Source organism: Musa acuminata, chromosome BXJ3-1 (genome assembly GCF_036884655.1).
Source record: "Musa acuminata AAA Group cultivar baxijiao chromosome BXJ3-1, Cavendish_Baxijiao_AAA, whole genome shotgun sequence".
Taxonomy (NCBI): domain Eukaryota; kingdom Viridiplantae; phylum Streptophyta; class Magnoliopsida; order Zingiberales; family Musaceae; genus Musa; species Musa acuminata.
Genome location: NC_088349.1, coordinates 4,542,538 through 4,566,206, shown reverse-complemented (window position 1 = coordinate 4,566,206; position 23,669 = coordinate 4,542,538). Strand labels below are relative to the sequence as shown.

The 23,669-nt window shown below is 35.6% G+C and overlaps 2 protein-coding genes across 3 annotated transcripts; both read left to right on the top strand.

Annotated features, from left to right (window-relative positions):
- The first annotated feature begins 2,576 nt into the window (after positions 1-2,576).
- Positions 2,577-15,838, top strand: LOC135629078 (cyclin-A2-1-like). 2 transcript variants are annotated; one of them, XM_065136242.1, is made up of 12 exons: positions 2,577-2,719; positions 5,390-5,750; positions 6,015-6,297; positions 6,582-6,730; positions 7,036-7,128; positions 13,496-13,629; positions 14,414-14,489; positions 14,574-14,650; positions 14,758-14,791; positions 14,900-15,049; positions 15,132-15,266; positions 15,650-15,838. In XM_065136242.1, the coding sequence occupies exons 2-12, from the start codon at positions 5,454-5,456 to the stop codon at positions 15,704-15,706; spliced, it is 1,485 nt and encodes a 494-aa protein (XP_064992314.1). In that variant the 5' UTR covers positions 2,577-2,719; positions 5,390-5,453; the 3' UTR covers positions 15,707-15,838. The 2 variants fall into 2 exon arrangements, with proteins under 2 accessions (XP_064992314.1, XP_064992313.1); XM_065136241.1 differs by having other exon boundaries at positions 14,568-14,650.
- Positions 15,839-17,327: 1,489 nt separating this feature from the next.
- On the top strand, positions 17,328-22,798 carry LOC103986263 (peptidyl-prolyl cis-trans isomerase CYP38, chloroplastic). The gene is made up of 7 exons (XM_009404218.3): positions 17,328-17,629; positions 18,105-18,395; positions 19,537-19,736; positions 21,325-21,560; positions 21,815-21,957; positions 22,233-22,304; positions 22,390-22,798. Exons 1-7 carry the CDS (start codon positions 17,468-17,470, stop codon positions 22,615-22,617), a joined length of 1,332 nt encoding a protein of 443 aa, XP_009402493.2. The 5' UTR covers positions 17,328-17,467; the 3' UTR covers positions 22,618-22,798.
- Positions 22,799-23,669: the final 871 nt, after the last annotated feature.

Sequence of the window (23,669 nt, the reverse complement as noted above, 5' to 3'; positions counted from 1 at the left end):
CAATTGTGTCGTCGACACAGATGTAAAGTGGCCCTCACCTATTGTCGTCGCTATCTTCATCTACAACAAACAATCATCTGTTGCCCCTAGTGACGTTATTGCCTGTCACCACTAATTGAAATATTAAAATTATCTTTTTACCTATTATTTTTATATTTTCATTAATAAAACCGATAGGGTTATAGTAAATTGACTTAGATATTTTACTTTCATAATTATAGTAATATCAATATAACTTTTTAAAGTATAGATATCAAAATATTAAAGGTAGCTAACTACAATGATAATATATAATTAACTCTCATATGTCTTCTACTCCTAGAAGAGATACCTCCATAGTTCTTTTCCATTGGCATTTCATTAGCTGAGCAATCGTTATCTTAATTGGATCATGATAGAAATATTATAATCTAATTTACCTTCTAGCAAGTAATATCTATCATTATATCAATTTATTTAAACTTGATAGGGATAATCCTAGCACCTCTAAGGTCCGTTGGCTCCGCCTAATGCATAGGTATAAAAGCCAAGCCTCGAACCAAGTCGAGGCAAGTAAGAAAAAGAGTCTCATTATACTCTTGATTACATTGCTAATATTGTTTTCTTCATCTCCTTTGTTTTTCTGACTTAAGCATCGAAGAGATCAAATCGAAATACCCTCGGAATAGGCTTGTTGTGTAGAGTCATCGATATAACCTAGAGGTGCGGCCACGAGCCTACCCATCAGAGGGGACCGTCCAACCCTCAAACTAAACTTCACCACCCAAATACAACGTCACTCATGTCGAACCATCCCTACTTGCTGATTAACAAATCGAAAAAAACTTAAACTTCTAACTGTTGACTATCAAATGTATGCACTGCTCCTTAAACTATGGAATGGCCAATTTATATCCATCGAATTTAGCCCATCGGCACCCATGGAGTATAATTTATCATTGTTTGGATTAATCATATCGAGTTGCTGTCTAATAGATCAGCTGCTTGGGATTCTTTAACTTAACCCCTTGCTAATCCACCAACTTTCCATCTTCCGACGAATTCATTTTGTGGTGTTATGTCCATTAATTAAATAAGCAAGGCTCTTTCATTTTTCTCATAATCTTTAGTAGTTTTTGAAATGACTTATGATTGGAATTCATTTTTCTTATAATCCATGGATTTGAAATGACTTAGTAGTTTTCTTATAACCATTTTCTTTCTTAAATCTACAGTTGTTTTTGTTTTTTAATACTAAGTGATAAAAAATAGGATTTGACCTTTCATAAACTATCAAAATGTTTATTAACTAAATTATCAAACACTTTTTTTATTTAAATGTTCACACATGAGACATATGCAACAATGTGTTCACGGTGGATGACCTCATTTTGTCCTCGTCGAGACAATTTTAACAAATAAAATAATAAGATATAATGTAATATATATTTTCTTATTTTATTTTAAAATCAATAATATCAATTTTATCAAATTCTCTATAACTATTTTATGTTTTCTTCATTTTATCTATATAAATCAATCTTGGTAAACTTATTATTGATAACTCTCATTCAAGTTGAGCTTATTTGTAAAAAAAAAAAACCAAAATTTAAGGAAATAATAAATTAAAATTTATATTATCATATTTTGTACATATTTCTATACTGGGTATCAAGACATTGTTGATCATTTACCATCTTTTCTTGATAAAAGGAGGTTTTGCTGTATAAATTTTTTTTTCTTTAGTATTTGTTCTTAGTTTGTCCTCTAATTAAATTTAACACCATTAACGTTATTGGGTTTAATTCTAATGTGCATTAAGAACTTTTTATTAGACCATAATTAACTTTTATTTTTTTAAATATTTTTAAACCATTATCAATTTTCAATTAGCTTAATTGGTAAACACTTTAATAGATTATTACATGTTCGTAGTCTCGAATCTCTCACTTATCTTTTATAAAATAAAATAAAGTAAAATATTATTTTTGAATAAATATTAAAAATATTAGAATGGTAAAATTATTATAAATATTCAATGAATTTTTGAAATATAATCTTATCAAACAATACTTACATCAATACATGTTTGAAATATAAATTTCATCTATTATGTTTATCAAGTACTCAAGACTTTTTACAATTATATATTTATTCAAATTTATTTCTTCAACTGCATATTACAAATATAAATTATGTTCCCGAAATAATTTAATGAATCAGAATAGATTAGGACATAAATAATGGACAGAGTCACGATCTTTATCGATTCGATCAAAACTGGTCAAACTTGATCTGATCCACGTGAGTCCAACTTGAAATTGCGATCCCTAATCCTAAGTCGCAGTACAGTAGCTGAGGCCCTCTGCTGTCCCTTGGATCCGCATCCGACGGTTGTAAGGGGTCTACCTTAACGGGTTCGCGAAGAGAACCCGACCCGACCGCTTTGAAATTGAAATGGAACTCGGGCGGCAATGTTCGAGGAGGGGAAGTGAACCGCAAAAAGGAAGAGCCATCGCCTCCTCGTTTGCTCGCCCTCTCTCCATCTCCGCCTCAGAGAGAGAGAGAGAGAGAGAGAGTCGTCGAGTGGTGCGGCTGCCTCACGAGACCCCTCTCTTCTTCCCGCTATCTCACGATCTCGACCTCGATCTCCCTCTCCTTTGATGCGAAGGCACAAGCGGGGTTTCTGAGGCCGCGGGCGCCTGTGGGGGAGTCTGCGTGGATAAGCATTGGGGTTTGGGTGGGGTTTCCTATTTTGGATTCAATGCGATTTCTTTTTTACTCTCGTTCCCCGTACGCTTCTTGCTCAGGCTACGTCTTTTCGATCGTATGGGGTTCATGTTCTCTAGTGCCCCATCAAGGCTTTACGTGATCATGAATTGTTGGATAATATATCTCGGGTTTGGGTTGGGACGCATGGATTTTATGGGTCTAGAAGAGTCTTGAGGAAACTCTATTTTTCATGTTTTTTATTCTTCGTTTCCCCAAGAAACACCTATTTTCTGATTTTTTGCCCTCTTCGTCCTTTTTTTTTTCTCTTATCTGGACTTTTAGGATAAATTTTACTGTCTTCTCGGCACGTGCAATACTTTTATTTTCTTGTTTTCTTTTTTTCCTTCCCTCAACAGTTGTAATTTTGGATTAGTGTATTTCAAAGATTAGTATGTCTTGGAATCTTAAGGGTTTGATGGAGGCAGCTTGGATATTTACCTAGGGAAGATTGTTTGATATGGTTTTAGCTGTTCAGAAACATAATTAAGCATAAAATTCACTTGAATCCCATAGACTATGACTTCAGCTATAATATTAGATGAATCAAGAGGTGACTAGTGCATCAACTGTGGATATCTCATGTCTGTGACTTCATACAGGCGCTTGCATAAACAGAAGATCTGTTTTATACAGATTATGGATAATAAAAGGCTACTGATGCTAATATTTTTGTAGCTTGGATAGATCAACAGAACAAAATTCTGCATTCTAGGAACATGCAGAAGTTGCCTTTTATTTGATTTGAAAGTTAGAAAATAGGAGTATTGAAGGGACATATCGATAGCAGCTAGCAGAATTCCTAGTCAGTTACAGTTTAGTGTGGGTTATGTGGATCATTTTTCACCATTTAGCTTTATCTAATGCAATATCCTAAGTTAAATTAAGAACATTTAAAAATTTAAATAGTTTTAAAAAAGTCTTTCAGGTTTACCTCTGCTTCTCATACCACTAATATCAATTGCTTCACATGTTCTAACTACAACATCTAATTTTTAGTTATTACCTAAACATGAATTCAAGGTTTCGGTCATGATCTCAGTAGATTTATGATAAATTTGCTTCCATCCAAGCTTGTTTGCCAGGATGAGATCTTATGCTAGGCTAAACGTGTGTCTGCTAGATATTTAAGTAATATGACCTTTGATGATTGTGGTTTGGGTTTCGGATAGGTTACCTTTTCAGACAGAAACTCAACCTTAAGGATGACTTATTTATTGACTAGAGTGTATACTTCATGTCATTATTGAACTACAGGCAATTACCAAGGTCTGTCCTGTACTTGATGTGGGCCTTGGGATAGTGGTTTGGGTGCTTGATCTTGCACATGTTTCGTTGGTGTAGATTGTAAAAATATTCTGTGTTCATGTTGGGTAGGACAATTTGTTTCTGTCCCTCCCCAAACGTTGCAACTGAACATGCTTGTTTGCCCTTAAGTGTGGTATGTGCAATTGTTCGTTGCATGCTGTTGCCTACTAACCCAACATGTGTTATATAGTGACACTAGCCACCCATTGAGCTTACAGTATCCCTTTTTTATTTGTGTTGTAAATTTGTAATTTAGCATTTCACAATTTGACTTGTCATGACACAATATGTCCCTTGATTATACACATGACTATTTAATCCTTGGTTATTGGTGCATTTTCTTGGTTTAATTACACTAAAGCAGATACTGTTAGTATGTCAATGCTCAAAGCACCTTGTTCTGAGGCATTCTTGTTATAAATTATTCTTTATATTTCAGAAACCAACTAATTTTATTTCTAAACAAATAAAAAACATGGCAATATAAGATCTATGTGTAAGCACAAGGCTTAGTCTAATTGTGATGCCATGGTTTTCCTTCTGAATGTGATATCTGAAATTATCTTTTAAAATGACACGATTTGCTTATTATTATCTTCAAGAAGTAGTTTCCAAATATTTGGAGATGGAAACATGGATCCTTTTTTTCCATTTAGTATTACAGAGGACCTTATTACTTGTTAGACAAAGGACCATCAATTTTTCCAGCATTATCTTCTTAGGTATTTTAACTCTCTTGCACCACTAATTTAGAATTAATGCCCCTGACCTAATCACTGTCTTTACAGGTATTGTTTGATTTCTCCATAGAAACTTAAACACTTATTCCTCAGTTGGTACCTTCTTGAGTCATGAGAGCATTTTTCTTGTTCAATAATTTTTTTGGCAACCCTATACATTAATCTAAAAGTCTTCACCATAAGATTCTCAACAACTCTACAAGTTATGGAGACATATGTTGCAATTCAAAACATATTGTACTAATTGAGTATATACAGGTGTTATGGTCCCTAAGGTTGCTACTCCATTAGAGTAGATGCCATGATTCTAAACATGGACAAAGCATGATATCTCCCATTCTATAAACCAAATTGTTGCCATTGCTCAAATGTATGTTGGTGATTATATTGCTAGTTATGTCTTTCAAGATCATCATTGATATTTTTAATCTTTAAAAATAGTTATTTTAGCCCTCATGCCCTATAATTGTCTGCTTAAGTTATTTTACATGACTCGGTAAAGGTTGACTAGGTTAACAAACCATTGATTTCTTTATGTTCTGTCCTTTGAATATCCACAGAATAACCACATTAGTTTGTTTCTGTATTCGCAGGTTCTATGAACACTTCTTTTTGCTGAGAATCTTGCTTTTTTTCTTTTTTAACGTGTATCATCCTATGAAGAAGGAAGATTCTTTAAAAGCTAGTTTTGAAGTTCCTTGTGGTAGAATTACACGAGCGCGAGCTGCTGCTTGCCGTGTAAATAATAAAGTTCTTCCCTTGATACCGTCACTTGCAAATCTAAAGAAGCAGACACACCGAGGCAAATCAAAGAGAGCAGCATTTGATGAGAACAGTAATGTTGATCCTTACTTGGCAGCTGCACATTGCAAGAAGCGTGTAGTGCTTAAGGATGTTACCAATGCATGCTCTCAGAAGTCCTCTAGACAACGGATTCCACGGGGGAAATTGCAGGTCTGATGATGTCCCTCTTGTGTTTTCAGAACCTTCTTTACAGTTATAAGTAACTAATTGATGATATGCTCAATTTTTAATATGTAAAAAAAAGAAATAGACGGTGTAGAAGTGGAACACTGATTTTCTTTAAAGTTTTAAACATTTATTTGTCTGTAAGTGCCATATGTTTTATTAGCAATATATGCTCTTAAACTTTGCTGTCCTTTCAGTTGGTCTGTTCTGAAGATGTCTTGATCTGTTGGTTATTTTTCTTTGTTCCAGTTGTCTGCTGTCCAAAGGGGTAAACTTGGTCCTTCAAAAACCAAAAGATGTTCCAACTCCAAAGCTCCAAACTTGACCCCAGCTGTAAATGCTTTGACTCAAGATAATGAGCAAAATATAATTTCTGAAGGAGTGCAGGAGGTGGGGATACTGGAGCCAAAAGATTGTTCACTGTCCGCAAAAATAGGAGACTCAGTAGAATTACAGACCAAGGATAGCATCAAGGATGGTGAGGAACAAAACTTCAGAGAGAGCCTTGAAGATATAAATCACACAAAGAATGGTAGTCCAGTTCTGCTCCTTTTTTTTTTTTTTCAAAAAAATGATAGATGAGTATGATATTATGCCAGAAATTTCATTTAGAATTTCTCAACTGAGAACAGAATTAGATGACACTGATGTTGCTCATAATACAAATTGAATTAATACTTTGTTTGTATATTTAAGGAAAGAAATTCTTCTATTGAACTTTAGAGTATGTAATGCATGCATTTGTAACTTTGTTAGTGCCATTTTCATTTTATCAGGAAGTTGATGTTGGCGGGCTTATGATTATTTCCTTGTTAGGTTTTGTCAATAATGTGAAGTTCAAGCTTGATGATGATTTAGGAGGGTTCAATGGCTTGGACTTCATAGATATTGATACAGATCTTGGGAATCCTCAAATGTGTTGCACTTATGCACCGGAAATCTATACCTATCTACTTGCTGCAGAGGTATCGCTTAATGAATTTACAGCGACTATAGCCTATGGCCTGTGGGTCCTTTTGCTTGTTAATTTTAAGTTGGTTTTACATACAGAACTTCTTTTTATGCTGTTGTCCTTGAGATCCTGGAATAAGATATTATATTTTTAATACATAAACACAGGACTTATGTTTACAAAGCAAACAAATGAATTTCCTTTCTATTCCTTATCCATGGCATTTACCGTTTTTCTTGCCTTTTGATCCAGCACTGATTTCTGGAAATTTTAACTTGTACTCTTGATAGTGACTTATGCTGAAAACTGTCTTATCAGCTCATCCGGAGGCCAGTGTCCGATTTCATGGAAACATTGCAGCGAGATGTCACTGAGAGTATGCGGGGCATTCTAATAGATTGGCTTGTGGAGGTTTCCTAGCTTTAACATTTCCACCAGATTGCTTTTAAACTTTACTGTTAATGTTGTTATATAAATTACATGTTTGTTATATACCTTTTTCTTTAATAAATATATAAAAATCTGGAAGGAATTTCATGGCTTCATTATTATGGACTTTGACCTCCATTTGAACTAGTTGGTCAAGTTAATAATTTGCTTAAAGTGAAATACTTCCTTATGTTGTGCACTTTAGCAGTTTAAATCCTAATTTTTTAATGTTACCTTTGGCAACTTTAACTTCAAACCTAAGCATCATGTTCCTGGGTTCTAAACTTTAGCAAATTGTTAACAATTTTTGAAGTCTTCTAGAAACCTAGAAAGTTCTTAATGTGGATGCAGTTCAACATATTAGCATTTATTGTTTTAATTAAACTTAAGCCACAATTTCTCAGTCTGATTAAATTTTATGGCAATTTAGGAAATATATCTTATTGAAACCTTTAATTATGGTTTTTGTTATTTGACCTTTTTTTGTATCAACTGAAGTTTGTCTTAGCACATGAATCTTGTATTGCATACTAGACCTTTAGTTGCATACTCAACTTGAATTTCTATAATGTTTATTGTGTTCTCGAATTTTGTTTCCTCAACCAATAATTCTCTTTGCCTTTCTAATTGATTCATCATAGAGCCTTAGAATAATTTAATCTTCATTGAGTTCTTAGTGATATTTAATCTTCCATTCATTGTAATTTTCTCTGCTTCAGTTTGTTAATCTGTTGCTTTCTGAGAGAGGATTTTTAATTCATGGTAGATTAAGTGACACTTGTATGTAAATTCTTTCTCCTGTACCAATCAGCATCATCACCTGTGTCCCCCCCATGTTTGATCAGGGCATTCTATCATAGGTCACAATTGATGCAATTGTCAACTTTTCATAATATTGCATAGTATTGGTTGAATCTCCTTGCATGTTAGGTGCTTGTCCAAGCAAAGGTGCTATCATAAAAAAATTATGTGGATGTATTTAAGTATAAAGATATCATCAAAACAAGAACTTCTATCAAAATAATTTGATATCATTATACATGCAAGATGATTATTACCAAAAGACCAAATTACGTGTGCTTAATCATTTGTTAATGAATCACTGAACAGAGTGTTATATATATATATATATATATATATATATCAACGATCCTTTTCAGTGTTTCTTAATGATGATTTCATTGATGTACCTTAACTTGCCATCGTCCTTAAATTGTAATTCAAATTGTCATGCTAAATTGATTAGGTTGGACATGGAAAGAGGGGAAGAGAGGACATATCAGAAGAGGGTGTGGAGTGACGGGAGAGAAAGAAGATGACAGTGTAGGGAGTAGGGGCAACAGAAAGAGCAGACGAGAAAAGAGGGAAGAGAAATGAGAAAAGGGCAACGATGATAGTGGTTATTGGTTACTCCGGACAGAAAAAAGGGAGAGGGAGAGATGGGAGGAGAGGGAAGTAATAGCGGGTGTTGGCCACAGAAAGAGGACACGAGAAGGAGACAAGAAGAACGTGGCGGTGGAAGAGGGAGAAAGGACAGCGACGAAGAACCAACTGAGAGGACATAAAGAAGTGGGATGGAAGAGGGACAGTAGAGAAAGTCGGGGGCGTTGAATCACTTATGCAAAAGAGACGGAATAGACGAGGCAATCGGTGATGGCTCCATTGAATCACTTATGCAAATGCATGTACAGGGTTGTCCATGGATGTTGATGACGCAAGGAAGTAGAAGATCTTGGGTTGGTTATTGTGTTGGATTTTGGTTATTTCAGTCTGCAACCTAGGCAAAAAGAATAGACAAGCACCTGAGATGTTTAGCGCCTCAACCGAGGCATTGGTTAGGCACCTCGCCCTGGGCATCTTGAGGTGCAAGGTCCTCAGCCTCGCCTAAGCAAGTAGGCACGTGCCACAGTGCCTCTTGCAACACTGGTACTAAAATATAAGGCTAATTGAGTTGCAAGGCTGCAGGTTTTTGTCACGGTTTTGTTAAGAAGAAAATAAGAGTAACAAGTGATTGTAACTAAGAAAGGCTTTTAGAAAATTGTTGTTTCATTAAAATTTGAAAGTTAAAATAAGTATGCTTACATTTGTTGATTTGTGATGGATTAAATTTAGTAACTAGAATTTAGAAGTTTTTCACGGGATCGCTCATGGGTTGACCATGAACCAAAAATATGCTTGTACGTATGATATCAGTATAATATGAACAAGCGCTTAAGTATGGTAGCTTAGTTTGGTGGTGGAATCAGTGAATGGGAGGGGCTGCTTTGCTGCTAAGGATAAAGCAAAAGTAACAGTATAATCCATTTGTTGTAAGAGATACATTTTAAATATCACATTCATTGCCATGTACCTATTCAAAGGTTCATGTTTTCATAGTGATCCTATTCAGTATAATCCTCCATTTTCATATAGCTTTTCATGGTGTCTCTTCATAATATAAGATCAAGTTAAACAAATTAAGTTTACCTTCCAACATCCCTTCTTAAATTTAATTTTCTTGCATCTTGCATTTGCAGAATTGCAGTGAACTCCTAATTTGAAAAATAATTTTGAATCGAGGGGCTTGTAAAATTCTCTGTATTTTGATATTCTAAATTTGATGTAACTTGATATGATCTCATTATATTTAAGATAAAATTTTTTCTTATCTCAATTCTTTTATGTTCATCTTGTATTTTGTCATTTTACCTCATTCTTCTTGACCATGTCATCAATAATTTATATATAATCTTGTTTTTAATGATTTTTGGTAGTTGTTTGGAGGTTTTGACAGTCGTAATCTTTTTAATTTTGTCTTCATCTAAGTCTTGATAGATATGGAAGAGTGTTTTCTAATTGTTCCTGCTAAAATGTTTCAAAATATTTCCTTGACATGCCACATTATCATCTTGAGATTTCTCATAGCCTTCTTCTACAACCCCAATGCATAAGTGTTTTCTAAGATCTCCTATACTTGTTCAAAAGTGTTGGCAGTCGTAACCTTTTTTGAGATTATCTTCATTTAGACCTTGACACATGAAGAAAACTATCTTTTAATTTTTCTTCCCTTAATATAAGATCTCTAGCATGCCACATTATCTTCAAGTTTTTATGTTCATCCACCAATCTCCTATCTTTTTTTTATCTTTCTCTCCTATCAAATTCATATCAAAGTCATTGTTGAAATGATTAATGATGTTTAAATTCAAGTTTCGTGTCTCATCAAAGACTATCTTGAAAAATAAAGTATCCATATGAAAGACTTATTTGGATTTAAGGTATATGGGAGGCGATAAAGAGAGACCAAGAAAGAGTTTTAAGATGATGATGAAATGACATGCTAAAGTGATATCTTGAAGGATTTGAGAAAGAACAAAAAGATAGATCTTCCTTATCTTTCAAGGTTCAGATTATGATACTTTTGATTGTTAAATCTCGGATTTTGATGATGAAATCAATTGATGAGTTTGTGATCTAATTTGTGTTTTGAGTGACACAGGACTAGCTTCGATTAAGGAGAGGCAAATTGATTGAAGCAGGAGGAATCGGATGTTCGGCCGGAGTGAACATGTCAGAAGATTGGACGTCGAACTGGAGGATCGATCGACGTGTCGACAGAAGGCTTCGTGCCATGAATTCGGGCATCGGGCCGAAGGAGCAGACATTGCACCAAGAAGATCGGAGTTATGGAGGTCAACATATTGATTGGGCAAAAGACTACAAAAGAGGGCGATGCCTCGAAGGATTGGACAAAGCGGCGATAGACCAATAACATGCCGGACAAAAGATGTTTGATTTGTAATCATTTATTTAAGATCGAAGTAGTTTAGGGGGCTAATTGAGTTAGCTTTTGGTGTAACCATGCTAACTCAATTAGGAGCCAATTGGGTCTTAGTTGAGATTGATTTAGGCTCATTGGGAGGCCTATTCAGTGACCCAAAAGTTGGGTCAGATGGTGGCACCGCCAGAACAGGCCGTGGAACTGCCTGTGAGTTGGAAAACTCAAAAAACTCGGTCTCCGATACTGTCAGGTGGTGGTACCGCCCAGACACAATCTCCCAAGTGGTAGTACCGTCAAATTGGGCGATGGTACCGCCCGTGTCAGGCTGTAGGCGATGGTATCACCCGTACCCCGAAATCTCGGGGATTTGAATTTTGGCTCCAAGTTTTGAAGTCATTTGGGGTCTATAAATACCCTAGTTATTCCTACATGGAGCATCAAGAAAAGTGAACAAAAACTTTATGTTTCCAGAGTGAAAACTCTTGTAAAGTATAGAGTCCCTCCTCCTAAAGTTTAGAAATCATTCTAAGGGAGAGTGTGAGGGAAGCTTTGTAAAAAGGGGGTGTAAAGGTTCTCTCTTGAGCCTGCAAAAGGAGAATAAAGTTGTAAGAAGGAGGTTAATCTTTTCTTATTAAAGGAAGATCATTAGTGGATGCCGGTGGCCTCGATGGAAGAGGAATCGATAGAGTGGATGTAGGTCACGATGATCGAACCACTATAACTCGGTTTGCATTTACTTCTTACAATTTACATTTATTGCAAACTGTTCTTCTTTACTTGCTTTACATCTACTACACTCTTCCTATGCTTTTAAGTTAACATCTTCCAAAACGAGTTTAATCGCAATGAGATTTTTGAACTGACGTAATTTCTTCCGCTGCACTAATTCACCTCCGTCTCTTAGTGCTGACTCGTTCCTAATATTGACTAGGTTGTGGTTGTTAACACTTCTGAAAAACCATGGGATATTTTATAAAACTCTTGTATATATGTTAAGGTGGTAGAAGAAGGCTACAAAAAGCTTCAGGATGATTATGTGGCATATCAAAGAGACATCTCAAAAGATATAAGAAGAAGAAAAAGAAGAAATTTATCCTCTTTATGGAGATTTAGATTAAATTAACTTTGAAAAAATTGTGACTGCCTAGACTTTGAGATCTTATGAAATAAGATTACAGATGTGAGCGATGATATAGTCAAGTTGAAAAAAAAGAATTGAAGAAATACAAGATATATAAAGAAAAAGAGAGATGAGAGAAGATATTATTTTTAAGATGAGTTATATCATGTCAAGGTACCTTAAATCAAATGAAGATGCTGATTTTTCTACAAGCTCCTCATTTCAATATTATATTTTAAATTAAATATTTTGCTTAAAATGCATGTTGAGAGTAAATTAAGTCCAAGGGGATGTTAAACAATAAACTTAATTTAATTATTCATCTTCTATTGAAAATAGACATCATGAAAAAGTGTATAAAAAAATCACAAGTTGAGTTGAATAGGGACAGCATGAAAAGATGTATGAACCTTTGAATTGATGCACGACATTGAATATGATCTTTTAGGAAGTGTTTCTCAATCCTTATAAATAGATAGAAATCCGTGGTTTTTTATGTGTGGAGAAAAAGTAATTGTGTGAGGACATCTTATTAAAGATTATTTCTTATCTTCTCCATTATATTCCCACATCCCTTCTCTTCTCTCTTAACAGTGGCTTGTTGTTAGCTTGGTGCTAGCTACTTATCAAGCTTTTTAAGTGCACCTAATGGAAGTGCATTATTGTTTTTCAGATTATATTAAATTAGCATAATCGAGGTTGATTGGAACGATTGCTAGTGTATGCCGTTGTCAGAGAGATTGGTTATGTCTAAAATTTCTTTTGGATATAAACACTGAGCCTTGAATGAATCTCCTAGAAACAATATCATTCTTTTCTTATGGCTTTAATATTGTAAAATGGCCTGCTGAGGTTAGATTCTAGAAATGTACACCATTTCATGTCATTGCTTGGCTGGCTAGCATAGTTGGTTAAATAGTTGTCAGTTAAGACAATCTTGTTTTTTAAGCTTTGTCTAGAACTTGATGCTATGCTAATTTATCTTGATAATGTTTAAGCAAAAAAGAGACATTGGATTGTTTATAGTACATTGACTCTCCTTAGACCTCGCATTGGCGGGAGCCTTGTGCACCGAGTATGTCCTTTTTTATTGGATTGTTATAGTGGAAAATAATTAAAAGGACAGAGAAAAATTATGTTATATATTACAAGTGGTCAACTTGAGATTCTTTAGTCTCTGTTGAGCAGTTAATAAACAAATTCACATTAGAAAAATGGCCACAGTTGAAGTTGTCATTGCACATTTTGTAGATCCATTTGGCTGATTCTGTGTTACTGATTATTTTCATTATCCTTAAAAATAAATGAACTGCTATCTTGTTTTTGCTGTTCTACAACATATTACTAGTATGTAATAACTAATAACTTGCATTTTGAATAATCAAATCATTGTAGGTCCTGATAATTGTGTATAACTTATATTTTATACCATAAATTATTCAGTTGCTAATGATTGTTTTCTGCTTCAGGTTTCTGAGGAATATAAGCTTGTCCCAGATACGCTTTATCTTACAGTGTATATGATTGACCAGTTTCTTTCACAAAACTACATTGAAAGACAGAGGTTGCAGCTACTTGGCATTACGTGCATGCTAATTGCCTCGTAAGCTTGCTTTCAGTCTAGCATCTTAATATCTTCTTTTCTACTTGAGAATGGGGTCCACAGTATAGTTTACATTAAACTACACTTTTCTCTTCACCTTTTAATAAATCTTAGATATTGCAAGGAGATTTTTCATTTTAAAATTTATATTGTCATTTTTTTTGCAAGTTGATATTGTATTCATTAATTATTGCTATTGCTTTGTTATAAGTTTGACTGTATATTATGATTTTTTCTTGTAGATGAACTTTTACTTTTTACAAAATTTTTATCATGACCAGTTTAAGTTATTTAGCCGTTATAGTGACTAGGATTAGCAAATCACTCTTGCATCATTTAATCTTCATGAATATCCGATGTACGTTTGTAGTTAAAGGCTTCAAGTGATTAAAGTTATCAAACCCTAGCATCTATATTTGCTGAAAGTTGCTTTGATTACTTGGAATGGACAAAAGTTGACTGATCGATAATATCACAATTGGCCTTATACACTCCATGCAAGACGATTATCCACTATTCTCTACATTCCCATAATTTCTCCTTTGGGAACTGTTGGTCCTGGTATTATGAACTGCACTGACCGACTGGACTTGGAATTGTAGCATCTACTCATTCCATGGTTGTCATTTCGATGGACTTGGTATCAAGTTTTGGAGCTTTAAAGTCAAGCTGATACAAAAGCAATTTGAGTGAATAATTAGTTGGTGAAGACTGAAGTTTGAAAATGATACTGATTTTGCTTCTTTAGTCAATAGAAATCTTCATAACTTTGATTTGTACACAGGAAATATGAAGAAATATGCACTCCACGTGTTGAACAATTCTGTTTAATAACTGACAACACATACACAAAGGCAGAGGTAATTTATTATCTGAGTAGGAGTACATGCATTTAGGAGGGGAAAATGTTTTTGCCACAACTTTTACTAATTTCTTAGGAACAGGTGCTCAAAATGGAGAGTCAAGTGCTCAGTTATTTAGGATTTCAACTTTCGGTACCCACCACTAAAACATTTCTCAGGTAGCAGAGCTTCAAGTAAATTTTTTTTTGATTTTTTTAAAATTTAAATCTTTTACTGATTATAGCAATGGCTTCAGTATGAAATTAACTCTGACGATAATATGCAGGAGATTTTTGCGTGCTGCTCATGCTTCTAATAAGGTGTTTCATGTTCAATGATCTGATCCAAAGGATTACAATATCCGCTTTTTAGTTGACATTTTATAAGCAGAAAAGTTCTTTGTAACCTTTACTTTTCCGGAATTGCAGGCTCCAACATTAACTTTGGGGTACTTGGCCAATTATTTGGCGGAGTTGACTTTGTTAGAGTATAGCTTTATAAAGTTTCTTCCTTCAGTCATAGCTGCATCTGCTGTATTCCTTGCAAGGTGGACATTGGATCAATCAAGCCATCCATGGGTATGAATGCAAATTATGCTCTATTTTACTTAAATCTAAATATATGAAGGTCCTGATTACTATGTTTTAATCTGACATGCAGAATCCGACTCTTGAATATTACACCTCATACAAGGCAACGGATCTAAAAGTGACAATTTTTGCATTGCAAGAGCTACAGATGAACAGCAAGAGCTGTCCACTCAATGCCATACGTGAGAAGTATAGGCAAGAAAAGGTAAATGGTTTTGTAGTGCAGATAAATCAGAACCTAGTTAATTAATCTATGACAATTAAGTCAAATAAGGCCAAGAGGTTATTTGGCCTTGGTCCTGAGGCTAGAGGGCACTTCCAAGCTTCATAATCTTCTGCAACACAAAACATCAAAACATACTACCAAATGCATAATAATGACTGGATGCCCTTTAAATTCATAGTTGATAGGTTTTCATAATCTTCTGTAGAAATATTGGAAATGTTCTAGTAATTCCACCATTAAGTAATGAGTAATTTCCCAAACATTACTTAATTCATTTACTTTTTTTCTACTCGTTTTTTGTCAAGGTCTTATGGTATTCTTCTATAGGCAAATTTTAAAGTGACAGTGTTGTCTTTTGACAGTTTGAGTGCGTGGCTGCCATTGCATCTCTGCCACTGGTAGAATCACTCTTCAGCTGATGAAATGTGGCCTCTTGCTGACAACTTTTATGGGACTTCAAAAGAGGGTGATTTGAACTAACATTACAACAATCTATTTCTTTGTCCCTTATTCTTTCCAAGCAAAGCCAAAAGAGAAAAAAAAAAAGTAGTCAGTTGTTAATTGATACTTCTGTGTGTGATTTTACTGATGTTGTTGTGGTCTTTCCACGCCCATCTTTGTAGCATAATTACGTAAGATGAGTGAAAGCCGTAGGCACAATACAGCTTGACGTTGTGAAAAACCATTTTCTGTGTTCAAAATGATTGATTGTAAGGATGATAACTATTGAAGCTAAGTTACTTCCAAGGGTTTGCAGTTTCATGTCTTCATCACCTGTTCATATGTGCTCACCCTTCCTGCGCCGCAAAAAAGGGTATTATTGACTATATTTAGTTGATCTGGAATCACATATAGCTAAAATTCTTTTTTTGTTTGTGGCTATCAGATGTGACCTTCAGTTGTTTTTATCTTTGCAGGTTCTCCAGCAAACATCTCATCTTTGAAACTGCCATTGGCGTATCAAAGGTTAGTCTGACGGGTCTCTTAAGTTTTGACTTCTATATCAGCTTGTGTAGAGAAGTCTCTTAACGCTTCTCGGATTAGCATAGTGTATAAGCTCAGGCTAGGATACGGCCCAGCCCGGCCCATACCGACAGCATATAATTGTTCTGGTTCCCTTGTCATCTTTACCCTATATAACATAACATATTTACCCTACCCTTGCTCAAGTATATCGGCTGTTAATTTAAATTAATAATATACTTGGAAATAATAAAACATGTAAGATCTTGAAAACTTCATCTTGACATTGCATATTATAAAATCTGACAGAACCTGTTTGACTCAGAAGCAGCCAAGTATAATTCTGGCGTCTGGTTTGAAACTATAGCTTAACCTCGTTTGCATTTAATATTTTTATATTTTTATATTTAATTAAAATTAAGATGAGTTTTTTAAAAAAACCTTAGTTTTGAAAATTTTCAGTACAGTAATCCAACTTTTAAAAAATTTCATAAAAAATTATTTTCATAAATGATGATTTTACTTTTTGTCACTTGTGTCATTGGCCATGCTAACCCAATCACGTCGGTAAGCTAGTTATGCTCATCTTAGTTGTCTTCATCGTTCTATGCATTATTTGTTTAGCCATGCTTGCGAGAGGAGGGAGAAAGTCGAGGAAAGAGAGGATTGTAAACGAGAAAAGAGGGAGTTGTGAGTGCTAGAGAAAGATTGGAGAGAGCCATGAGTGAGCTCGTCCGCAAAGGTGATTAGAGGTGTAAAATCTAACTTGCGCGTGGAAGTATAGATGACTAGAGGCTTATATTTACTCGTGGCCCCTTAGCTTATCATTGTTCTTGGTAGAGGAGAGGGGAGATAGGACAATAATGGGTTGGATTAAAATAATGATAAATTAAAATTTTTATAATTATAGTTTTATTTAAATTTTTTTAAAACTAAAAGTTTTTTCAAATATTCGCCAATAAAAACTCACTCATGTTGACTACCCTAAAAAACCCGAAAGGGCAAATAAAAGCCTTCCCTCGTGTTCTATCTCCCGTGCAGTACCATTACGTCCCCAGCCTTATCTTACACGTCGAGCTATAACTGGCTGTCGTCCTTCCGGTGGCCCAATCGAGTCTCCCTACATCATCCTGTTTATCTACTTCTTCCTCTTCCTCCGCCATTAGTAGTAGGAGGCCCCTTAGTTTCCCAATCCCAAACCCACCCACTTCCCCTAAATGGCCGCCCTCGTCTCTTCCCTTTGCCGGCCTTCCCCCGCCACCCCGAGATTTCCCCTCCCCTCGCGCGGCGGCTGCTTCGACGCGCGTCGAAGGCCCCTCCGCCTAGGCTTCCGCTGCTCCGCCTCCAGGTCTCCCCGCTTTGACCCAGGCAGCGAACAGGTACCCCAACTCTCTGCGAGTCTCTCTTTACATGGTTGTCCAACCTTGTCTAAGCTGCAATCTGGTTGGTTCACTGGAACGGAAGCTCGATTCTTTTTCGTGATGGAGAAAGAGAAAATTTTCGTTCGTCCGATGTGTTGCTTGATTCGAGTAATATCTGTCATAATCGAATGATGAAACCAATGTGCTCATGTTTCTTTGATGATATTTCGTGCAAAATAGCATCGTTTACTAAAAAAAAGTCGAGACTTTTAATTCGTGCTAATTTTCCCTTTTTCTCGTTCTTAAATGCCCCGAGTTCCTACTATTCTGGTAGCATCTTATTTTAAATTTTCCAGAGGAAATCAATGATCAATTTAGGCAATTTACTTTTTCATCTTACCTCAGAGGAAATCGATTGCCTATTTCTTCTTTTTCAGTTTCGTCGCAAGATATTTGAGATAATGCTCGTTTTATTGGGATTTTTTTAATGCAGAAAGACAAGTCGTTTGGCCTAAAAGAGTCTGCAATATCTTTGGCACTGGCAATTGGATTGTTTACTGGTGTGCCCGCATTAACTTCACCGGTGCATGCATCTCCTGCAAGTCTAGTGCTGCCTGATTTGTCGGTGCTCATCTCTGGACCACCTATTAAAGATCCTGGTGCCTTGTTGCGAAATGCATTGCCTATTGATAACAAAGCCATAAGGGAGGTTCAAAGACCACTTGAGGATATCACAGAGAGTCTCAAGGTTTCTGGAGTCAGGGCGTTGGACTTGGTTGAGCGAGTAAGTAGACTTGTCACAGTCTTATCTTTAGTCCTGTTGGATATGCTACTTTCAAATTAATATGTTCATGCGCCTGGTTTCTGGAGAAAAATGACCCTCATTTGTGCTTCTCAAATTTGTTATATTTGGATAAACTGTAGTCAGTGGGTTATACATCTGATTGTGGTTTGTGTGATAAACAAAAGCATGCTACCCATTCTGCATTCTCACTGAAAATAAACCACAATATAGTGTCTGTCTGTCACTTGTGTGCTTCCTTTTTAGGAACCAGAATGCACCATATTTTTAACCAATGCCATGCATCTGATCTAGGCATGAGATTGGGTGGCTGATCCTTGCTCTACCTAGGATACCTGTTAGCTTTTTTGTGGTTTTCATGAGATGGAACCATCATGTGTGGATTTCAAATGAGAAATTCTATGATGTGCATGCATCTTTGGTTGCAAATGATCCATCTGAAGTGAGAGAACCAACGTACTGTTCAGTGTGTATGCACACTTTCAAAGAAATTCTTATCATGTTTTCTATTTATCATCCCACTGGGATTGAATTTTCATGGGACAATAAATGTGCATGCAAATCTTGATTTTGGGGCAATCAACACTCTTCCGTTTCCTTGTTATGTCACTTTCAAAGAAACTCTTATTAGTTTTTTTTTTATCCCACCACTGGGATTAAATTTTCATGTGACAATAGATGTCCATGCAAACTTTGGTTTGAGGCCATCAACACTCTCTTCTATTCCTTTGTTATGTCATTGTTTTATCTCCCACTAGGTGCAAAACCCTGATGTATTCTAATAAACTTAGGTGTGCCTATCCACCTACTCCCCTCAGAAGGGGGAAACACAAAAAAAGAAAAACCTATATGGCGATTATCCCATAAGTAGCACAGGTCGATGTAAATATTGCCATTGAATCATCAGGTTGTCAACACAATTGTATGACAGCACTGGTAGTACTTGTGTCTTAGAAATTCTGCAAGATATGGTTAAGTTAGTTGGTACCTTTCAGATTGGATGATACTCGTAATAGAAGGTCCACTTGGAATATCGAGGCGATGCTTATGCCACCTTATCTTTTTGTTGATTTGTTGTGAATTTCTTGCTGAACCTTTTGTTTTTTCCCTACTCTATTGGTAGAACATAAGGCAAGCTTCTCGTGCTCTCGAACAAGGGAAGACTCTGATTCTTAATGGTGTAGCTGAATCAAAGAAAGAACATGGAAAGGAATTGATTGAAAAGCTTGCCGTTGGGATGCAAGAGTTCCAGCAGATTGTGGAGCAAAGAGATAGGGATGCAGTGGCACCGAAGCAGAAGGAACTCTTACAATATGTCGGAGGGTGAGAACTATATTCAACTTTTTATAATTGTGAACAATTCTTTTTTTTCTTTTACATAGCAATATTAATGACCAACACCTAGTTATAAGTTTTCATTAGTCATTCTATTGTTATATTTCTTTTAGAGAGAGAAATTAAACTTAAGTTGGTTACATGTGATGATTTTTCTTAAAAATCGCATGTCATTATTGTGTATTTTCCTATTTATTGGCTCTGATATATTACCTATACATTGGTGATATAGTAATCAAGTGCTAAATGTTGAAATTTCCGCTTGGTGGGTTCAGAAAATCATAAATATATTACCTTATGCAATGATAGCTCAAGCTCATCATCCATGTAGAAAGCATATTTTCTTCAGGTGTCCATTCTTGTCACCTGTAATCTCTATCATGTTCTTAAGATTTAAAGACTAAAAGGAATTAGAGAATAGGTTTCTGTCTCTGTTTTCAAATACAGTCTCATATGCAACCTGGGGGTTTGTTTATTAAATATCTGCTTTTTTTGTGGTGAATTCACTAGTTTTACAACAAAATAAATAGAGGGTTTTGAAACCCATCACCAGCAACTAGAATACCTTGGCTCTATATATGCACACAGTCTTATTATTTTTCCTCAATGTGAAGCCTGATGTGGGCCTTTGTAGCTGTTGCCTACAGCTTTGGCTTTTGTGGTAATATGCAGCAAGCTAGCAGCAAACTACTTGTCAAAAGAGGATAGAAAAAATACCCTCAAGTAAACAATTATTTATGCATCTGGAGATGTATGTTAGCTGCTGCAAATTCTGATTCTCTGCTCTTGAACACTCCACAAATCTACCATTACTTCTTCCTTTCTCTGCCTATGGTGTATAATAAACATAATTTCTCTTTCAAACTGCAAAAACATAAGCACTATTTCATTTTGTTCTAAGTGAATGCTTAGCTCAATATTCCTCTTTTAACTTTTTCCTTATAGTAAATTTTTATTTACAATATTGTTGTCTTCTCGCCACAAACTTAGGCATTTAATTTTCTGTAGCTGAGGAAATGTTTTAAGAGAGCAATCAAAGCAAAACGAGATATATTTAGCTGTTAAGGACCATAGATTCATCTACTATTAATATTTTCTAATTGTTTCTCTAGGAATTTCACATCTCCTGATTCCTTGAGTAAGACGCATTGGGTCTCTGGGAAGAGTCCCAAGAATTTGTGTTAGGATGGTAAATGTGTCTTTTGCTCTCCCAATTACGAAAAAGGTTTTCAAGGATCATGCTTCTCTCACATGCTGAGTTATTCACACCATTCTTGGGAACCAAAAGCATTTTCCCTCTTTTAACTGATGTTGATGGGTATTACCTCCCCTCTTGCGTATATTGAACGTATTATCAAGTAATAAACAAAAAAATAGTTTCTCAAATGCACCAAGATGACTTCGGGTTTCTACATGATCATACATGATACAGTGGATGCTTAAGTTTGCTAGCTTCCCATGGTTAGCAACATCTGGCATTAAAAGCTTGCAGAAAGCCTTCTTAAATGCATCATTCTCATATATAACCTTGTCATTTACTGCAGCTGAGACTTCCTGCGACATTGCGTTTCTGCAGTGTTGAAGAGGATATGGTGGATGGTTTCCCATACGAGGTGCCAGAGGAATACAGCAATATGCCTCTATTGAAGGGGAGAGCAACGGTGGATATGAAGGTTAAAGTCAAGGACAATCCAAATGTCCAGGATTGTGTATTTCGCATTGTGCTCGATGGGTACAATGCCCCAGTTACAGCTGGAAACTTCTTAGATTTAGTTGAAAGGCATTTCTATGACGGCATGGCAATCCAAAGAGGTATTTCCTTATATCTTGTCTTCGAGTTGTACGGAACTGAACATTACATCTGATTCATAGTTGGAATATCAAACTATTCACATCGTATACAGATTACTGCATAATGACAATAATTTTTTGTGTTGAACTGAAACTTTCCTTGCATGAATGTCAAATTTATGCTGTATACAGGACATGCCATTTTCTGGCATGTGTATAGGATCTCATTTGTGGAATTGAGTTTGCCTTTAAAATTTGTCATGGCTCTGCTGCAGCTGATGGCTTTGTTGTCCAAACTGGTGACCCTGAGGGGCCTGCAGAGGGTTTCATTGATCCTAGTACAGAAAAAGTTCGTACCATACCTCTAGAAATCATGGTTATTGGTGACAAGACTCCCATTTATGGTGAAACATTAGAGGTAAGTTGGTTAAATTGTTTCAGTTAGTGGAATGATTAGCTCGTATTTTGTACCTTATTAAAGTGCTTAGCGACATTAAAAATGCCTCAAGTGCTAGCTTCTAAAAACATGGTGTCCGCATTATGCAATACTTATTAGCAAGTCATTGCTTTTATCCTCAATTTAATGATTTTTTTAGCATGAGCAGTTCTGCTTTATGATTTCCGTGGTGTTTTATGCTTTACTAAATCAATGGTGCACAGCCTAATCTGCGCTTTCTTCATCCAATTTATCAGGAACTTGGCAGATACAAAGCCCAAACACGCCTTCCATTTAATGCATTTGGAACAATGGCAATGGCTAGAGATGTAATTTATTCGCAAATCCTCTTCTACCAGTTGATTATATCTATCAGCTACTGACTTATGTTTGTTTATTTTAATCTGAAAACAGGAGTTTGACAACAACTCTGGTTCAAGCCAAGTGTTTTGGCTTTTGAAAGAAAGTGAGCTAACACCAAGTAATGCCAATATATTGGATGGACGATATGCTGTTTTCGGATATGTTACAGAGAATGAAGATTATTTGGCAGATCTCAAGGTTGGTGATGTTATTGAGTCAATCCAAGTAGTATCTGGTCTTGAAAACCTTGTCAACCCAAGTTACAAGATTGTAGGATAGTATTTAGGGTCCTTTTTTCCTCTTCAGTGATTTTTAGAATTTGTAAAGCCCGGAGCACATAAACGATGAACTTTGGAGCTTATTTTTTTTCGAAGTTGCCACTTAATTTTTCAGGCTGTTGATCTGAATCTTAAATTAAATGGTCAATAAACAAACTGACGAAGTATGATTTTTTCTGAAATTTTTTAGCTGTATATCTAATATTTATATTGATTCAAGTGCCCAAGGATGATTGTTGGACAATTTAACCTAGATAAGATTGATTGTGAATCACATATCTTCTTCTTCTACGAGCTTCATCTTCTACGAGCTTTCCTTCGTTGTGTTTTGTTTTCTCTCGCCGTTAGTCATATCTCATCTTCTCGTGCCCTTTGTTCTATCTTATCATCGTATCCATTATATGTTTATTCTCATCTTGTCGTCCTATCCACTATATATCTATTCTCATCATACTCTAAGTACTCTTGGTTATTACACCTCACCATCTACATCCTTGCACATGCTTCATCTCCTTCCTCCTCTCACTCGTCACATCCTTGCACATGCTTTATCTCCTTCCTCCTCTCACTCATCTTATCGTCGTATCCACTATATGTCTATTCTCATCTTGTCGTTCTATTCACTATATGTCTATTCTCATCATACTCTAAGTACTCTTGGTTATTACACCTCACCATCCACATCCTTGCACATGCTTCATCTCCTTCCTCCTCCCACCCTGGACTATGTGGAATAAAAGAACTTGTTGTGAAGGGGAGTGATTTTATTCATTGAGATTATGCATATTTATATAGGTTTTGAAGAAAGAATTTTCTTGAATCATATACTCAAATTACAATTACTCAAATCTGTGATTGATCTTTAAACCATAGATTGATTGATGATGTAAGGAATGTTAGGATATCATTTTATGTTTTCTTCTATCATGATCTTCTATCATGCCCTTGCAAGATTGAGTTTCTGTCAAAGATGTCAATTTTAAAATGATGTAATTGAAATATCCTATGAGTGAAAGGCTTTGTGAGGGAGTCTACTAGTTGGTCAGAAGTATG

Bases quoted from the DNA above. Each gene is read 5' to 3' on its own strand.
- LOC103986263 (XM_009404218.3), top strand. From the start codon at position 17,468: ATGGCCGCCCTCGTCTCTTCCCTTTGCCGGCCTTCCCCCGCCACCCCG. The intron at 21,958-22,232 runs GTAAGTTGGTTA...CCAATTTATCAG, and splicing joins TTTATGGTGAAACATTAGAG to GAACTTGGCAGATACAAAGC. The intron at 22,305-22,389 runs GTAATTTATTCG...ATCTGAAAACAG, and splicing joins CAATGGCAATGGCTAGAGAT to GAGTTTGACAACAACTCTGG.
- LOC135629078 (XM_065136241.1), top strand. From the start codon at position 5,454: ATGAAGAAGGAAGATTCTTTAAAAGCTAGTTTTGAAGTTCCTTGTGGT. The intron at 6,731-7,035 runs GTATCGCTTAAT...CTGTCTTATCAG, and splicing joins CCTATCTACTTGCTGCAGAG to CTCATCCGGAGGCCAGTGTC. The intron at 15,267-15,649 runs GTAAATGGTTTT...GTCTTTTGACAG, and splicing joins AGAAGTATAGGCAAGAAAAG to TTTGAGTGCGTGGCTGCCAT.